Here is a 14,958-nt window from a genome sequence, read left to right as displayed (position 1 = left end):
AACTTGGGACACTCATTTACTACACAGGCTGCATCACCAAATAACAGTTTAATACAGAAGATGAACTGATTTAATAAAAAAAACAAACTAAAGAAAACATACCTTCTTACGCTCCTCCACAGACTGGAACTGCTCATAAGACCGAGAGGTCAGAGAGATGACGAGAAACAATTGATTATCAATAGATGTAGACACAGCATTTATTCTAAGTGAATGATCATTTCTCATTGGTTGTAAGTTGTATTTCTAATTATCTTCATACGACATCAGTTTGAATCTGAACTGACTCTGAATGATTTGATCCAATAAACACATCAAGTGTCTCTGAACTGTTTGGTTCCTGCTCCCTCTGGCTCTATCATTCAGACACTATTAGACTGACTGGAATCACTAAATCTGGGAGAGAAACAGTTCCAACTATTATTGGATGTTAAATACCAAACTAGCTGCTCAGTGTTGGACAATGTAACACACTAACACAGAGAGAAAACCTCTTCATGTTTCCAGCATTGAACAGAGCTCTGGAAAAGTTTCTGATTGGACTTTTTCTAATCACTCGTAATGAATCAAGTCTTCTCTGTTTGATCTATTTCTCAGTCTCCTGTTAGTTTAAAGCAGTAGGAGACAACCCTGGTCCTCACTGCTGCTGTCCTGCTGGTTCTCCAACTATCTACTGCTCAGTACCTAAATCAGGTGAGTTCAGCCAATCAGAAGCTTAGTTTTATTCGAGACCTGCTCTCTTATTATCCTGAATGAGTTAAAACAAACACAAACACTTTGAACATGCAGCTTCTTCAGATAAATTCCCACTGAACTGTAATGTCTACTCAAATATTTATTGTTTTAGTTTAAATTAATTATTTTTAAGATGACACCTTCTCCTTAGTTTAGTTTCTTTGTCTGCAGTGAGCTGTGAGCAGCTGAAGAGTCAGGACTTCACTGCTGTCACTGGGAGAGAAAACCTGGTCCTGAACCAGAGGATTCTGTTCCTCACTGTTTAGGATGGACTTTATCAGGAGGTGTTGAAGCTACAACCATGTGACACTGACAGCTGATCCAGCTCCTTCACTACATCCAGGTATTTCATCTGAGCCTCCATCAGCAGCAGCTTCTTCCACTGTTCCCACCACAGATCCAGATCCACATAAACATGAACCTGGATTCAGACACAAGCTCGACTCTCAGTGTCAGTTTTACCTTTGTCTTGTACCTCGTCAGTTGCTTTTGATAAGAGTATCTAACCTGACTAAACAAAGTTAAAACCGATACAAGTTATATAGTTTTCTAATATTTGATAGTAAACGTTACACTGTTTTCTATTTTCAGGAAAACGGTTGATTTTTCCCTCATCACTTACCACAGTGTTGGAGGACCCAGCTGGAGCAGCTCCACTTGTTCCCAACTGAGGAAAGACGGAAATGAAGAGAGACAATTTCTTTCATCTGTAGCTGTTGCTCCACAACAGCTACAGATGATCAGCTCTAACACAAAAATCACAATATTTGGATTAATCAACAAAGCAATACATTCTCAGCTTCTAGGTTTGTACTTTACACATTGTGTGTTTAAATTAGAGCAGGTGTAACAACACCTCATGTCAGATTTCTCCATCAAAAAAACAAACAGCCAATCAGAAGCTGGAAGATACCATCTCAGATGAGGGGGAGTGATAGAAGACAAAGTTAATTAGTATCTTCCAGCTTCTCACTGACTGAACTCACCTGATCTTTCTGTTTTTTTATGTATTTATTTCATTTTCTTTTTCATAAATTAACAAATGCTAAATGAGAGATGAGTTACAAAAACTACCACATATTTTACCGCTTTCTTAGTACATATAAGATATTAAACAATTATCTTGCATTTGACATGAACTTATTGGGAATCCATAATGTAAATATATTTTAATATTTGAAGACTTTGTCTTACAGTCAAGTACCATTTTTGGACATATTTGAAATAGTTTGGTTTGGGATTTTCAAAAAAAAAAAAAGTATGTTAAATGTTAATTACCATATTTTACCTATAAATATGTTTTTGTGTCTGTCAGAAACATTCATATAAAATATACTGATGTTGTGTTCAATAAAAATTAAAATAGCCTATAGCAGCGGTCACTAACAGGCGAACCGCGCTCCGGATCTTTACGGTATTTATTTAGTGGACGCGAGAACGCATTGGCCAATTGAATGTGAGTTAAGTCATCCCTCATGACTTCACCTAGCAAATTGTTTCTGTGAATCACATGCGGCAAATATAGTGACTCAACAGTTGATGAGAGAAAGGTCAAGGTTGGAAAGAAATTAATAAACAAAGATGGAGATAACAGAGCGAGGAGATAATGGGAATTTGTTCTGATTTGATTTCTTTGATCATGACTTTAAATAGGAAAGTTAATGATTTTCACTTTTTTCTTTTTGGTTTCTGTCTGCTGTGAATGTTGTTCAAGCTGTTGGTAAATCTACTAAAAAGCTAAGTTGGGTTTTAAAACTAAAGAAAGACAATGGAATTAAACTGACTCTCAGTAAATCATGAACCTCTTGATTCTTGGTCTCCAGCTCCTTTTCCAGCTGCTGTCTCTGATCCTCACTCCTCTGTTTCTCCTCTTTGAGCTTCTGAACTTCAGTCATTAGTTGATTCACCTGAGAGCAGAGAGAAGACAAAGAGAAGATGAGAGACCTGTTCTCTTATTAAGGTCAATGACTTCAAACTAACAATAACACTTTGAACATGAAGCTCCTTCATCATCTGATTTCTCCTGATTCTGAACTAAAGTCACTGATGTGGTGGAAAATGTGTTAATGACCACTGAATCCACTGACTTGATTATCAGTGTGATAACAGATGATGTCATGTTCAAACTATGTATTTAATGTCTGGTATAACTATTAATCCAGTTCTCCACCAATGTTGTCCAGTAGATCAGAATCTGGTCTCCATGTTTACTTGTCTCTTTAGCTCCTCGTTCTTCTTCTTCAGTTCATTTTCTGTCTCATTCAGCTTCTTCTTAGTTGACTGTTGGTGGTTCTTCAGCTGTCAAAGACATTTTACAGCAGATGTTAGATGTTGTATGTAAGTTTGACAAATAATCTGAACGTATCTGTAAATTGGGACAGAAATAAAGTCATTTAGTTTAAATCTTAAATTGCTAAACTAAAGCTATTTATTTTGCAGATCTCTTTTAATAATTCAAATTCACTCGTCAGAGACTTTTCTTCACAGTCTTTACTTTTATTCGAGACCTGCTCTTTTATTATTTCCACTTTATACACTTTGAACATGGAAGTTCTTCAGATAAATTCCCACTGAGCTAAGTAATTTGTAATCTTTTAAAACAACAGGTTCTCCTTCTCAGGGAAGTATGAATACTCTTTATGTGCATATTACAGGTTTTTATTTCAAAACAAATACCTGACATTACTTTTTTGTGTCATAGTTTTTGCACATCTCCTCTGTGTATGCACTTTAATTTATGGTCCCCTTTCTTTTTCAGATACTACCCTCCTCCTGCATGTTCCTGGCTCCATCTCATCACAGCATATCAACCCTCATTTGGTTCCCTCATCTGGTTAGCTCCACCCCATCACTTCAAAAGCCACTCCACTCCCCGGCCTCCCTGTCAGTCCGTTGTCTCTGCTGAGGAGACCTCTCCCGTCTCCCAGTCTCATTAACTAATTACTTCAGAATTGCATATATGATAGTTTTTGGATCCTCCTGCTTGTTTATGCAGCCGTCTTTAGTTCCTTCCTCGTTGTGCTTGTGACATTTACACAACATGTTGTCTGTGTTCTACAAACTACATCCATGTATGAGGATCAAAGTTTAGATTCTTCTACAAAACTAATACTTTCACAAAATACTGCACATGTTAATGTAGAGTATGAACACATACTATGTTCCTTTCTGCAAACTGATTCACAGTGGTTGTTACACATTTAGTGGACTTCTGTGGTTCTGGATCTGATTTTTACTTGTTCCTGAGACCTATCTTGATATTTAAAATTTGAAACAAATCATTGTTGAGAGAAGAAAATTCAAAGGGAATAATTCTACTAGTCAGTTCATCTAAATCTGTTGTTCAGTGCTGCACAGTTCAATGTGTGGAAGTTTTGTTTTTACTGAACATCTGTTTTCTATTTTCACGAAACCACTACGTTTCTGCATTTGATTTTACCATCATCACTTACCACAGAGGTGGAGGACCCAGCTGGAGCAGCTCCACTTGTTCCCAACTGATTAAAGACAGAAATAAAGAGAGACATGTTCTTTAATTAAAGAACCATTTTGTAGATTTACTGAGTCCTTCACAGACTAGAAATCTTAATAGTTTAAGTTAAAGTTAAAGCAGAAAGATGAACGTCAGCATTTAACTGCTGGACTTCAGAGTCAAACTGGGAATAAAAAGAAAATCTGAAACAATATGAGGAACATGTTTTATCATCACTGTATTTTAGAATTAATGATGATGATCAGCTCTGTGTAATAATTTAACTTCTCAACATAAACTCACTTTATTAGGAACAACTGTAAAATCTAATATGATCCAAAAAGGTTTTTGTTGAAACTGTCTGAAAGGTGATAATTAAACTATATGTTTATTACTGAGCTCATAGTTGGTGCTGGAGTCGTACTGGAGTGAATTATATGAAGAGGTGGTTCTAATGTTTTCGCCCCTCATTCATTTTAAAAAGGATGATTAAAACCTGTCTTTGAAAAGAACCTGCTTCTTCTTTACTTATGTTTAAGCTTCATTTTAGTGTTTCCCTTGTTGCTAACCTCCATTTGCTCTGTTTTATTTATCATGAGCTGCTCTCTTTCTTTCCCTTCTTCGGTCTTCTGGTTCTTCTTTTCTCCTCCAACACTTTTCTTCCTCTGACAAATCTTGGACTCTGTGTAAAGATTGAAATGTAAAGGTAATCTAGTTACCAATTTTCATTACACTTTGAAAAGTTATGTCTAAAAAATATATAATTTGAAATAAAAAGGGACATGGCACTACATTTGTCCTCAGCACATCAACATATAAAATAAAAAAAAAAAGAAAATGCATCGAGATCATTCATTCTTTCGACTGCAACTAATCCCATTAAACTTCAATCAGAAATACTTGACATTGTCAAATACTGGAATTATTTTATGACTTACTCGTTTTAATTTTCATCTTCCATAAAAAGAAGACAAGTAAAAGAATAAACAGGAGGCAAACAGCCAAACAAACAGAGACAGCAACTGTGGCAGCAGAGGAACCAGACTGGAAGTTAAAGAAATTATCTGAAATGAGGAAAAGATAACAATCTCAAATTGAAATAAAATCAAACTTATATTACAGAAACTAAAACAATTAGCTTGTTGTACAAGTAAAAACTTGTGTTTACCTGGAACATGTATCTGTGTGTCTCTGATCTGGTTGATGTTTCTCTGTTGGACTCTACAGATGATGTTGTTGCTGTGTCTCTTCTCCACAGTCAGTCTGCTGCTGACAGTATAGAGGTCATCAGGACCTCTGACTGTCTCTGTAGGTCCAGCAGAGAGGATCTTTCCCTCAGCGTCCAGCCACAACAGCTCAGGCTCTGGAGACCAGCCTTTAGACTCACACTTTAAAATCACTCCATGCTTTTTTCCATCTATCCCTGCTAAACTAGTGACAGGTGAAGTAGCAGCACCTGAGGCAGAGATAAATTAAAATACAATTAGAAACGTATAACTTGAAAGTCTACAGTATACAGTGTTAAGAAAAAAATCAGTAGTTTCCTGTTCATACATTGTTGAAGATTCTCAGTCATCAAGGTGAAATTATCTGAATGTTGAATAAGTAGAGAAGCATTTCAACCTACGTAAACAAAGTCCAGTTGCTAATAGGTTCTTGGTTTTCTGCATAGATTTGGCCACAACGTGATCTGATCTTCAACAATGTCACAAAAAAAACAATATTTCCAAACTGATAAAATACAACCAATAATTATCTTTTTTGTGTTTAGTGAATGCAGTTTGGACCTCACAGAACGGCTTCTCTCTCCGCAATGCATTTATTTATTATGGAAACATCATGACCATAAAGTGCAGTGAAGGTAGCATCATTGGGGTTGTTTTGCTGCTTCTGGACCAGGTCAGTTTGCCATTGTGGAGAAGAAAATGTATTCTGTTTAAATTTATCATAGTATCTTACAGATACGGTCAGGTTTATCTGTCTAGCTGTAACAAACAATGGTACAAAATTCCTCCTGAACACTATGAAAGTCGACGTCACAGCTACCAAAGGTGGTTTAACCTGTTATTGAAAAATAGTTTCACTTACTTTTTCTGCTAGCACTGTGTATGTTTAATGGTTGTGTTAATAAAGACATAAAAGATCATCATTGGTTGTGAATGACAGCCAATTCAATAGTTTACTTTTCTTGCCACTATATATGCTACATTATCATTTATTTATGTATTTGTAATGTTAAGTGTATTTAAAATTTTCTATTTGCTATATCAAGCCATCAGGCTCCTTTTTGCTTTAAGTCAAAGTATTCACGCATTTCACTGTTGCACTGCAGTATTTGATGGACTGATCATATAAGTCCATTTGAGGAGATGGAGAAGTACTAAAAGCAAAACCAAACAATACTGTGTTCACATGAAGTATGTATATACATCTACCTACCAACAACCAGTTCAACAAGAGAGTCTTCATTGTTGTCTGGGATGTAGCATCTGTATCTTCCCTGATCAGCAGGTTTTACTTTGGTGAGTTTCAGTGAAATGTTTCCTTGTTTCAGTTCATCAGTGAACAAAGATGATCTTCCTATGTAGGCTGGATTTTTTATATTTAAGACGTCCTGAGCAGCACGCCACACAAAGACAAATCGGGGGTCCAGGTCAGACCTCGTCCACTCCAGCGTCTTGGCAGCAACGTCCACAGCAGGTTCAAGGTGACATGGTAAAATGATGTCATCACCAACTGTTGCCACTATTGGCTGAGATGGACCAATTAACTTAGACTGACCTGAAAGTAAATGATCTGAGTTTCAATTCCTGCTGTAAGAACTTAGGTACGTACAACATATAAGAACCACATAGAGGAAGTTCCACACAGATACAGAATCGTGCTTTAGCCAGTTAGAGACGTGGTTACAACCAATGAAAGTTGAATTCTGTTTAACACTGTATCATAATTTAGATCAACTTGTATCTGCGCAGGAGCAATAATACAAAGCCTATTGTTAGGAAATTCAGATGTTTGTAAGATAATCCAAAGGTATTAGTCAAGTAACATAACATTTATTGCCATGTATTTGAACAAGTTACCTCTGTTACAGTGCATTAGGAGAAGATGAACAACCAGAACACTGGTGGTTCTGAGCTGTGGTCCCATGGACAATCTATTCATCTTATGAGATATTTAACAGAAAGAAAAACAGAGAGAAAATTTTTTTTATGTAAAATAAATGAATGACATGAATGAAAATGATGTTTCTGAAAATGGAATAAAATATATTTTCTCATTCCTTCAAGCTACATGAGATATACACATTATACATTATTGAGCCACAGCTGTGACACCACATTCACGTAACATGAAATGTATATATAGGTTACTTGCAGCTTTGTACAACATACCTGTTGAATGATGTGTAAATGATTTACAGACTACAAGTGCAAAAGTCTGTAAACGACTGATTCTAACCGGCAACTTGTTACTTTCACTTTCACCAGTGCAGCTACATGAAGTGCTGTGGCAGTTGGAAAAATGTATCTATAGGTAATTTGCAGTTTTGATGTGACACAAATTTTATTTCACATGATGTGTGATCTAACCTTTTAAAACCAGCTACATAATTCAGCATCAATCTGACAGGTATGAAGAATCATTGTCATACTTCCTCATTCTTTATCATGGCCTAAAACATATACAGTATTCTGGCAAAACTAAATCTAAAAAGTCACTCGATATTTTATCCATGAAACATATACAGCTTTATTTACAGTTTTTACATTTTAGTCTATTATGATCTGTAGTTAGAGGCTAAACACTGGAAGATTTTTAGCCTATTCTGTGTTAAGGTGATAATATGCTTTAAAATAAGCTTTTCAAAAATAAACTAAAGGCGTAAAATATACAATTATATTAAGAGGAAGACGTACCTGCTGCATGGTGTGTAGATTATTAACAGACTACAGAAGCAAAGAGTGTAAATGACTGATGCAGCTGAACTTGTCCTACAACAAGTGACAACCTGGTTCAGCCTGCCTGATAACACCTGTATACGTCTCCTCCCCCTGGTAACAACCACTTTCTCTACATACAGCACATGGTCAGTGATTAGCGTCAACATTCAACACACAACACGACACATTGCATGATACATTTAAAGAGATGTTGTTTAATATGTCTCATCATCTGTTGTCTGATACCAGAAAGTAAAGACAGACTACCACCACTTTGTCTGAGGAAGAAGCAGCATCTCTCTCCTGGTATGAGCAGCTGGACTAGATCAGGACTAAGTGGCTTAGTTTGACTGTTGTCAGTACAACAAGGAAATAAATAAAAACTGTTTACATATAAGCTTTAGAGTGATCTTGAGAGAAGGTGATCTACTTCACGCTGTGTTGTGGTGGCAACATATTACACAGGAGTCAAATATGCTCTTTAATAATAAGTGCTGCTGTTCCAAAGCGTCTCTCCAGTGATTACAGTGATCACCTGGAGCTCCTGTCGTCCTCCCGCATTGATTTCCCCCAAATCAGCCCATCCAGAAGCAGGCTGCCTTCCAGCACCGCTCGCTCCATGGCTCTCTCTCTCCCGGTACAACAAGACAGGTTAAATATCGTACTTCAATGTGCTGAGCCTCAGAGTGAGCAACTCGTTTTATTTTTGAACCACCAAGACAGTAACAGCAGGTGTCACTGCAGTTTTTACCTCTTCTTCCCGTGTTTTCCCCTCCAAACCTTTCCCTAGAAGTACACCTAACATGTTCCCCCACCATTTTGCTTCTACACAATAACTAATAAACACCAATAGATCTACACAACATAATAGTAACAATTAGAACAGCAGCACTAATTATTAAAGAGCATCTATTACTCATATATTTGTGTTCTTGCCTCTCTGCAGCTACAGTATTGTGAGGTACATCTGTGTTAACCAGTGTCTGCAACTGTGCTTACAATGAATTTACTGCATAGTTTTTAATTTTTTCGTTTTGTTTTACATGTGAATTGATCAAATGTGAAAGGAACAGATGAGGAAATACTGGAACAAATTAATCTGCAAGATTCAACTAGTTGTTTCGCAGTGTGAATGTTGCCCTCCACAGTATGTATGTATCATGTATATAATAATTATTGGAATTACTGTCATGGCGAATGTGATTTTTCCAGCACTGACAAGGGCAGCAGAAGTCTGACGTTAGGTGAACTGGTGATGCTCCTACTAGCTACATGAGTTTGGTTAGTAAGTAAAAAATATTAATATAATACAATGTATGCTACATTTTAAATTAGTTTAATGCCTTTAATGACTTGAAGGTTACATTCCACAGTCGTTGCGGCAACAAAATAAAAGAGTTCACGTTAATGCCTGGTTCTGCTGGAGGTTTCTTCCTCTACATTGTCGCCGAGTGCTGCTCAAATGGGGCTGTTGGGTTTTCTATATATATATCTGTTATAATTCTTAAGCTTTTAAACCTTAAACACTGTAAAATGCCTTAAGATGTGAAATGTAAGTTTTGTTAAACTCCTTCAAGTGAAACTAAAAGACTCACATCCCGAGTATTTCATTTCAAAATCAATACGACACAATGTACAGAAGACAAATGCTGTTCCATTAATTGTGGACCTAATTGTATGAGAGTTTATTAAACTATGAATACAGATAATACAGATAAAAAGAGATCATCAACATAAACTGGTAAAAACATTTAACACTTCGGTTCCGGACTCCCACTGTTTGTTCCTGAAGGATGCAGATTGGGCAGAAAAAAAATAATGACTCAAACAGACACTAACATGTGTTAAATTCAATGTGTCTATAAATGAGGGTTTGCCTTTTACATGAAAACTAGAGAACATGGTTTGATGTCAATTTCAGATTGGTTCATTTGGGCTGTTGCTGTGTAAGTCTTTGAAAAACCTATTTGTATTGCACTTGTATATACTGTTAAATTAATTCACTGTTTATCAACACAAAAAACAACATTACCTTGTTGTTCAGGTCTTTCAGAAGGATTTTTGTTGACTGAGCTCGGACAGTTTGAGCTGGTGTTTTCTGTCTGGTGAGAGTCAGGTAGCCTACGTTTGATTTCCTGTAGCTGAGGAGGAGATAACACACACACATACATAAATCAATTTACCCTGAGCAGATTTTAAAAGTTTGATTTATTTACTTCACTTTCTCTGCTGATGACTTTTTTTAAAAGATTTTAAGCGAACTTTGTTGTGAAATGTGGGTTATAGTTATCATTTTTTTACCTGTTGTTAAGACACAATAGTAATTTCATATGTTAAACTCAAAAAAAAAAAAAAATGATGAAGATGAAGCTAGCTCAGTCTCAGTAAATTATGAACCTCTTGTTTCTTGGTCTCCAGCTCCTTTTCCAGCTGCTGTCTCTGATCCTCACTCCTCTGTTTCTCCTCATTGAGCTTCTGAACTTCAGCCATTAGTTGATTCACCTGAGAGCAGAGAGAAGACAAAGAGATTATGAAACACCTGTTCTCTTATTAAGGTCAATGACTTCAATGTGTGTGTTTACATGTCGCTTGATCTGGATGAGCTCCTCATTCTCCGTCTTCAGTTGGTTTTGTGTACATTCACTGCGCTTGTCAGCTGATTGTTGAACATTTTTCATCTGTCAGACAAAGGCATTTCTCAGCAGATGTGACAGTTTGAGTTGTTGTGAATTTTATTTGTGAATCTCAACTCAACTCAAGCAATTTATTTGCTAATTCTGTTCCTTAGAAGTAGCTCAGACTACAGTATTTTGTATCTTGAAATTCCTTCATACACTAGAAATCTCAATAGAGTCTGAAGTTAAGATAAACCTCAGTGTTGTTGGTCTCCATCCTCTGAATTTCTACCTCGAGCTGCTGGATCTCAGCTTGTTTGTCTTCAGACTGGGAGGAAAGCAAAAATGAATAAATGCGAGGGAGGAGTTGTTTTATTTATGCATGTTCAGGTGTGTCTAATTGTTTTTCTTCCCTAATTTAAACTGTTGTAATATACATAAACAGAGAAAATCATAACATAATATAAATTATATAAATATCTTATTGTGAAATACAAATACAAACCTCATTAATTTTAGTCTTTAACTCTGTCTCTGTGGTCTCCAGCTCCTTTTTCAGCATCTCCACTTCTCTCTCAGCTTCTGCCTTCTGGCTCTGATGTTAGAAATATGCCAATCACACACTCGCTTTGTTTTGTTGTTTGCTTAGATTATGATTTATTTTATATCACAAATGTACTCAGATTATGTTTCCCTAGTTGTACCATGAACACTTACTGAAGAAAACCAGTTAGATAAGAGTGATGTGGGCTTTTCAAGCTGTGAAGGAGGAGAGCAAGATAAAGAGCGACATGATAACCAGATCAAATTATGCATGTGATCATAACAACATTTATATTTAATAATAATATTATTTATAAAAAACCTCTTTTTTCTTGTTCTCCAGCTTTTCATTCAAAGTCTGCAGGTTCTGCTGTGTTGACTGAATCTTTTCCTGGAGCTGCTGCAGCTCAGTTTGTTTCTGTTGAATCTGGAAGACCAGAAAAATGTAATTTGGTTTTAGTGTAGGTCTCATGTGGAGCTGGTGTTGGATTGACTGTGCTTAACATATTTACTGACATACAAATGGCTTAAATGTTGTTTAATTTCTCTGGTGATTCCTTACTCACATGCTTGGTCTTAACTGTAATTTTTTCTCGTGTCATCAGCTGCTCTTTCTCTCGTTCTTCTTCAGTGAAAACCTGGTCTTTGTTTTTAATTTTAGTGAGGCTCTGCTTTTCTCCTTTATCACTTTCATCCCATTGACGTCTCTTGGGCTCTGTTTTTGTTTTTTTTTTTAAAAAGGCAGGTAATCACACCATGTCAAATATTTATGTCTATTATTTTACAAATCAGAAATGAAAGGGAATACGATATAATTAATTTGTGACTTACTCATCATGTTTTTCTTCCACATAAAGAAGACAAGTAGGGAAATGAACAAGATGCAAACAGCCAAAGTAACAGTTAAACCAACTGTGACTGCACAGAAACTGGACTGGATGTTAAAGAAATCATCTGAAATGAGAAAATGAAATGTAATTTATATAAATTCAGAAATAAACAGTTTGAAACTTAATTAACAATCATGTTACACATGATAAAACTCATGTTTACCTGGAACATGTATCTGCGTCTCTCTGATTTGGTTGCTCTTCTTCTGTTGGACTCTACAGGTGATGTTGTTGCTGTGTCTCTTCTCCACAGTCAGTCTGCTGCTGACAGTATAGAGGTCATCAGGACCTCTGACTGTCTCTGTAGGTCCAGCAGAGAGGATCTTTCCCTCAGCGTCCAGCCACAACAGCTCAGGCTCTGGATACCAGCCTTTAGACTCACACTGTAAAACCACTCCACTGGTGGCTTGATCAAGCCCCACTAATGTAAGGAGCGGTGAGGAAACAGCTCCTGATACTGATGAAAATACATTTTTGTTAGTGGAAGTAAAAGCTCATGTAACCAGATTAGAAAAATACATTAAATATCCTGAAAGATCGCGATCTGTGAAACAAGCTTTAAATTCGGAATTTTAAATTGGTTTGTGTAAGAATGGTGCGATAGACATACACCTGCTTAAAATCTATAGACTAAGCTAAAAAATCACCCTAAACATGCACAGGAACATGTTATTTATGCACTTACCTGTAACTAGTTCAACAAACATTTGCTTGTCTTGAGCTGGAATAAAACATCTGTATGTTCCATGATCAGAGAGTTTCACATTGGAGAGTTTCAGTGAAATGTTTCCATCTTTCAGCTCGTTAATGAAAAGCGATGTTCTCCCCTCAAAGGATTTATGCGTTTTACCATCAAGAACCTGACCAGAGCGCCACACGTGGACAAACCTGGGGTTCAGATCAGGTCTCGTCCACTCCAGCGTCATCCCAGCTGCATCCTCCGCGGGATTCAGCTGACATGGCAAAATTATGTCATCACCGAGTTCTGCCACTATTGGCTGAGATGGACCAATCAGGTGAGATTGACCTGGAAAACCAAAGTAAAGTCATGAGCCTCTATCCTCTCAAATAAGACTTTAAATAAGATTTTAATAAACAAAATCTGCAACTTTTATATGTTTACTTTCAGGAGCACTAAATGCAGTGTGCAATTTTCAATGTTCATGTTGGTAGTAGCAGAATTTATATCAAATTAAAATCCTACTTTATTTACACAAATTATTATGCTTATTTTTGATGTTTAATGTAAGATTTATGATGGCTCTCGTGGTCCCACCACAGTACTACCCTTAAAGATTATACCATGACTCACCTCTACAAACTTGTGTCAGGCTGAGGTGGAAAACCAAAACTCTGATGGCGCCAAGACAAGATATAAGAGGCTTTCTGTTTGAGTGTGAAAGCATCATGGAGCCCTGAGAATGAATGGAAAGCAGTTAAAACAGCAGAAAGTTACAGGAAAAAGAGCTTAAATAGTTTTAATGTACAATGTGGTAATAGACAGTATTTACTATGATGATGAGTTTTATATTTTTACTATAGGCACCAGGGTTACATGCTTATAGATTGTTCATATCCATATTTTCTACAATGTATGTAGTAAATCAATATGTATGAGCTGATCATTACATTTAGACTTTTGGTATATGTGCTGCAAAAATAAAACAATAACTGATATATAAATACATTTTACCATCTGTGTTTTACTAAGTAAGTCATCTTATTCAACTCTTTGATTTAAACAACCTCATTCACTGATTCTTAATTCCCACCTCTGTGGCAGCAACTCTTTAGTCTAAACCAGTGTTGTGATTTTTAAATTTAACTTTTGACCAATGGTGTTGTTTTCTTGTGTATATCTGTGAATCATCCCATGAAGATCATACTAACATTTCACATTTAAACATGCCCTACAATTAATTTAAGCTATATTATAAAGCAAATTATTATTTGTATGATATTTTAGTGCACAACACCAATGTCTCCAGTACATTACTAAATGCTATGATAAATTAATGACTCACTGTAAAGTAACAACTTCTGTATTTTAACCATCACATATACTGTTAAAATGCCCATTATTAAAAATACAAAAGAAAAGACAAAATGTATATATAAAGTTTATAGAATTTGAGACAGAGCAATTCAAATTGACCTCATTTTGAAATACGTGTTGTTTCTGAATGCAGTTTTTCTACTTAAACAAAGATCATGAAGAGGACAGTGTCACAGAATCAAAATTCAAATATGTTCCACCTTAAACTAGACTGATCACGACTCAACATACTGACCCAAATTTAGCCAAAAGTTTGAAAATTATGAAACTTTTCAACTTACCAGTTGAGTGTTGAGTGTCGCAGTCACCTTTTCCTGCTGAGGTCCTAGGTCTGCAAAACATTAATTCACAGAGTTAAGTGGAGCCTTTGGACCTTTTATTAACTCCTTCATTGACTTTCAGTGAGGTAATGTCTCTGTAGCCATGTGTCATCGCATCGCAAACGTCAATCCTTAGTAACTACACTAATACACAGTCATTTAGGTTAAACAGAAAAAAATATGAATATAAATACATATAAATTTATTAGGGTAAAACGGAATACATTTTTTAAAAAGCACATTATAATTAAATCACTGAAACTTGACTTGACTTGTTGGTGAGTATCAATTTGACTGTTGAACTTTGGGCTCAGTCACCAGGTAACCAGTTATAAAACACACTGTAATAAAATCTCTCAGTTACACATAAAAACTAAGAACAA

At 36.1% G+C, this 14,958-nt stretch overlaps 2 protein-coding genes across 2 annotated transcripts in view; both read right to left on the bottom strand.

Moving 5' to 3' along the window:
• The window catches only part of LOC117153029 (butyrophilin subfamily 1 member A1-like), a 55,554-nt gene extending 47,305 nt beyond the window's left edge, over positions 1-8,249 (bottom strand). The window contains exons 1-3 of the mRNA XM_033326613.1: positions 8,128-8,249; positions 7,291-7,372; positions 6,647-6,988 (exon numbers count right to left, since the gene is read on the bottom strand). Of these exons, the coding sequence (XP_033182504.1) occupies positions 6,647-6,988; positions 7,291-7,372; positions 8,128-8,136 (433 nt within the window). The 5' untranslated portion in view covers positions 8,137-8,249. The remainder of the gene's footprint in view (positions 1-6,646; positions 6,989-7,290; positions 7,373-8,127) is intronic.
• Positions 1-14,625, bottom strand: part of LOC113168332 (trichohyalin-like) — a 287,283-nt gene extending 272,658 nt beyond the window's left edge. The window contains exons 1-15 of the mRNA XM_033326581.1: positions 14,537-14,625; positions 13,512-13,614; positions 12,885-13,226; positions 12,363-12,656; positions 12,141-12,263; positions 11,876-12,024; positions 11,632-11,736; positions 11,484-11,525; positions 11,272-11,361; positions 11,023-11,094; positions 10,734-10,829; positions 10,549-10,653; positions 4,188-4,232; positions 2,947-3,033; positions 2,538-2,642 (exon numbers count right to left, since the gene is read on the bottom strand). Coding sequence (XP_033182472.1) covers positions 2,538-2,642; positions 2,947-3,033; positions 4,188-4,232; positions 10,549-10,653; positions 10,734-10,829; positions 11,023-11,094; positions 11,272-11,361; positions 11,484-11,525; positions 11,632-11,736; positions 11,876-12,024; positions 12,141-12,263; positions 12,363-12,656; positions 12,885-13,226; positions 13,512-13,608 — 1,752 coding nt within the window. The 5' untranslated portion in view covers positions 13,609-13,614; positions 14,537-14,625. The remainder of the gene's footprint in view (positions 1-2,537; positions 2,643-2,946; positions 3,034-4,187; positions 4,233-10,548; positions 10,654-10,733; positions 10,830-11,022; positions 11,095-11,271; positions 11,362-11,483; positions 11,526-11,631; positions 11,737-11,875; positions 12,025-12,140; positions 12,264-12,362; positions 12,657-12,884; positions 13,227-13,511; positions 13,615-14,536) is intronic.
• Between the last annotated feature and the right edge of the window lie 333 nt (positions 14,626-14,958).

This window comes from Anabas testudineus, chromosome 18, assembly GCF_900324465.2.
Source record: "Anabas testudineus chromosome 18, fAnaTes1.2, whole genome shotgun sequence".
NCBI classification, from domain to species: Eukaryota; Metazoa; Chordata; class Actinopteri; order Anabantiformes; family Anabantidae; genus Anabas; species Anabas testudineus.
This window is presented reverse-complemented; position numbering and strand designations above follow the sequence as displayed.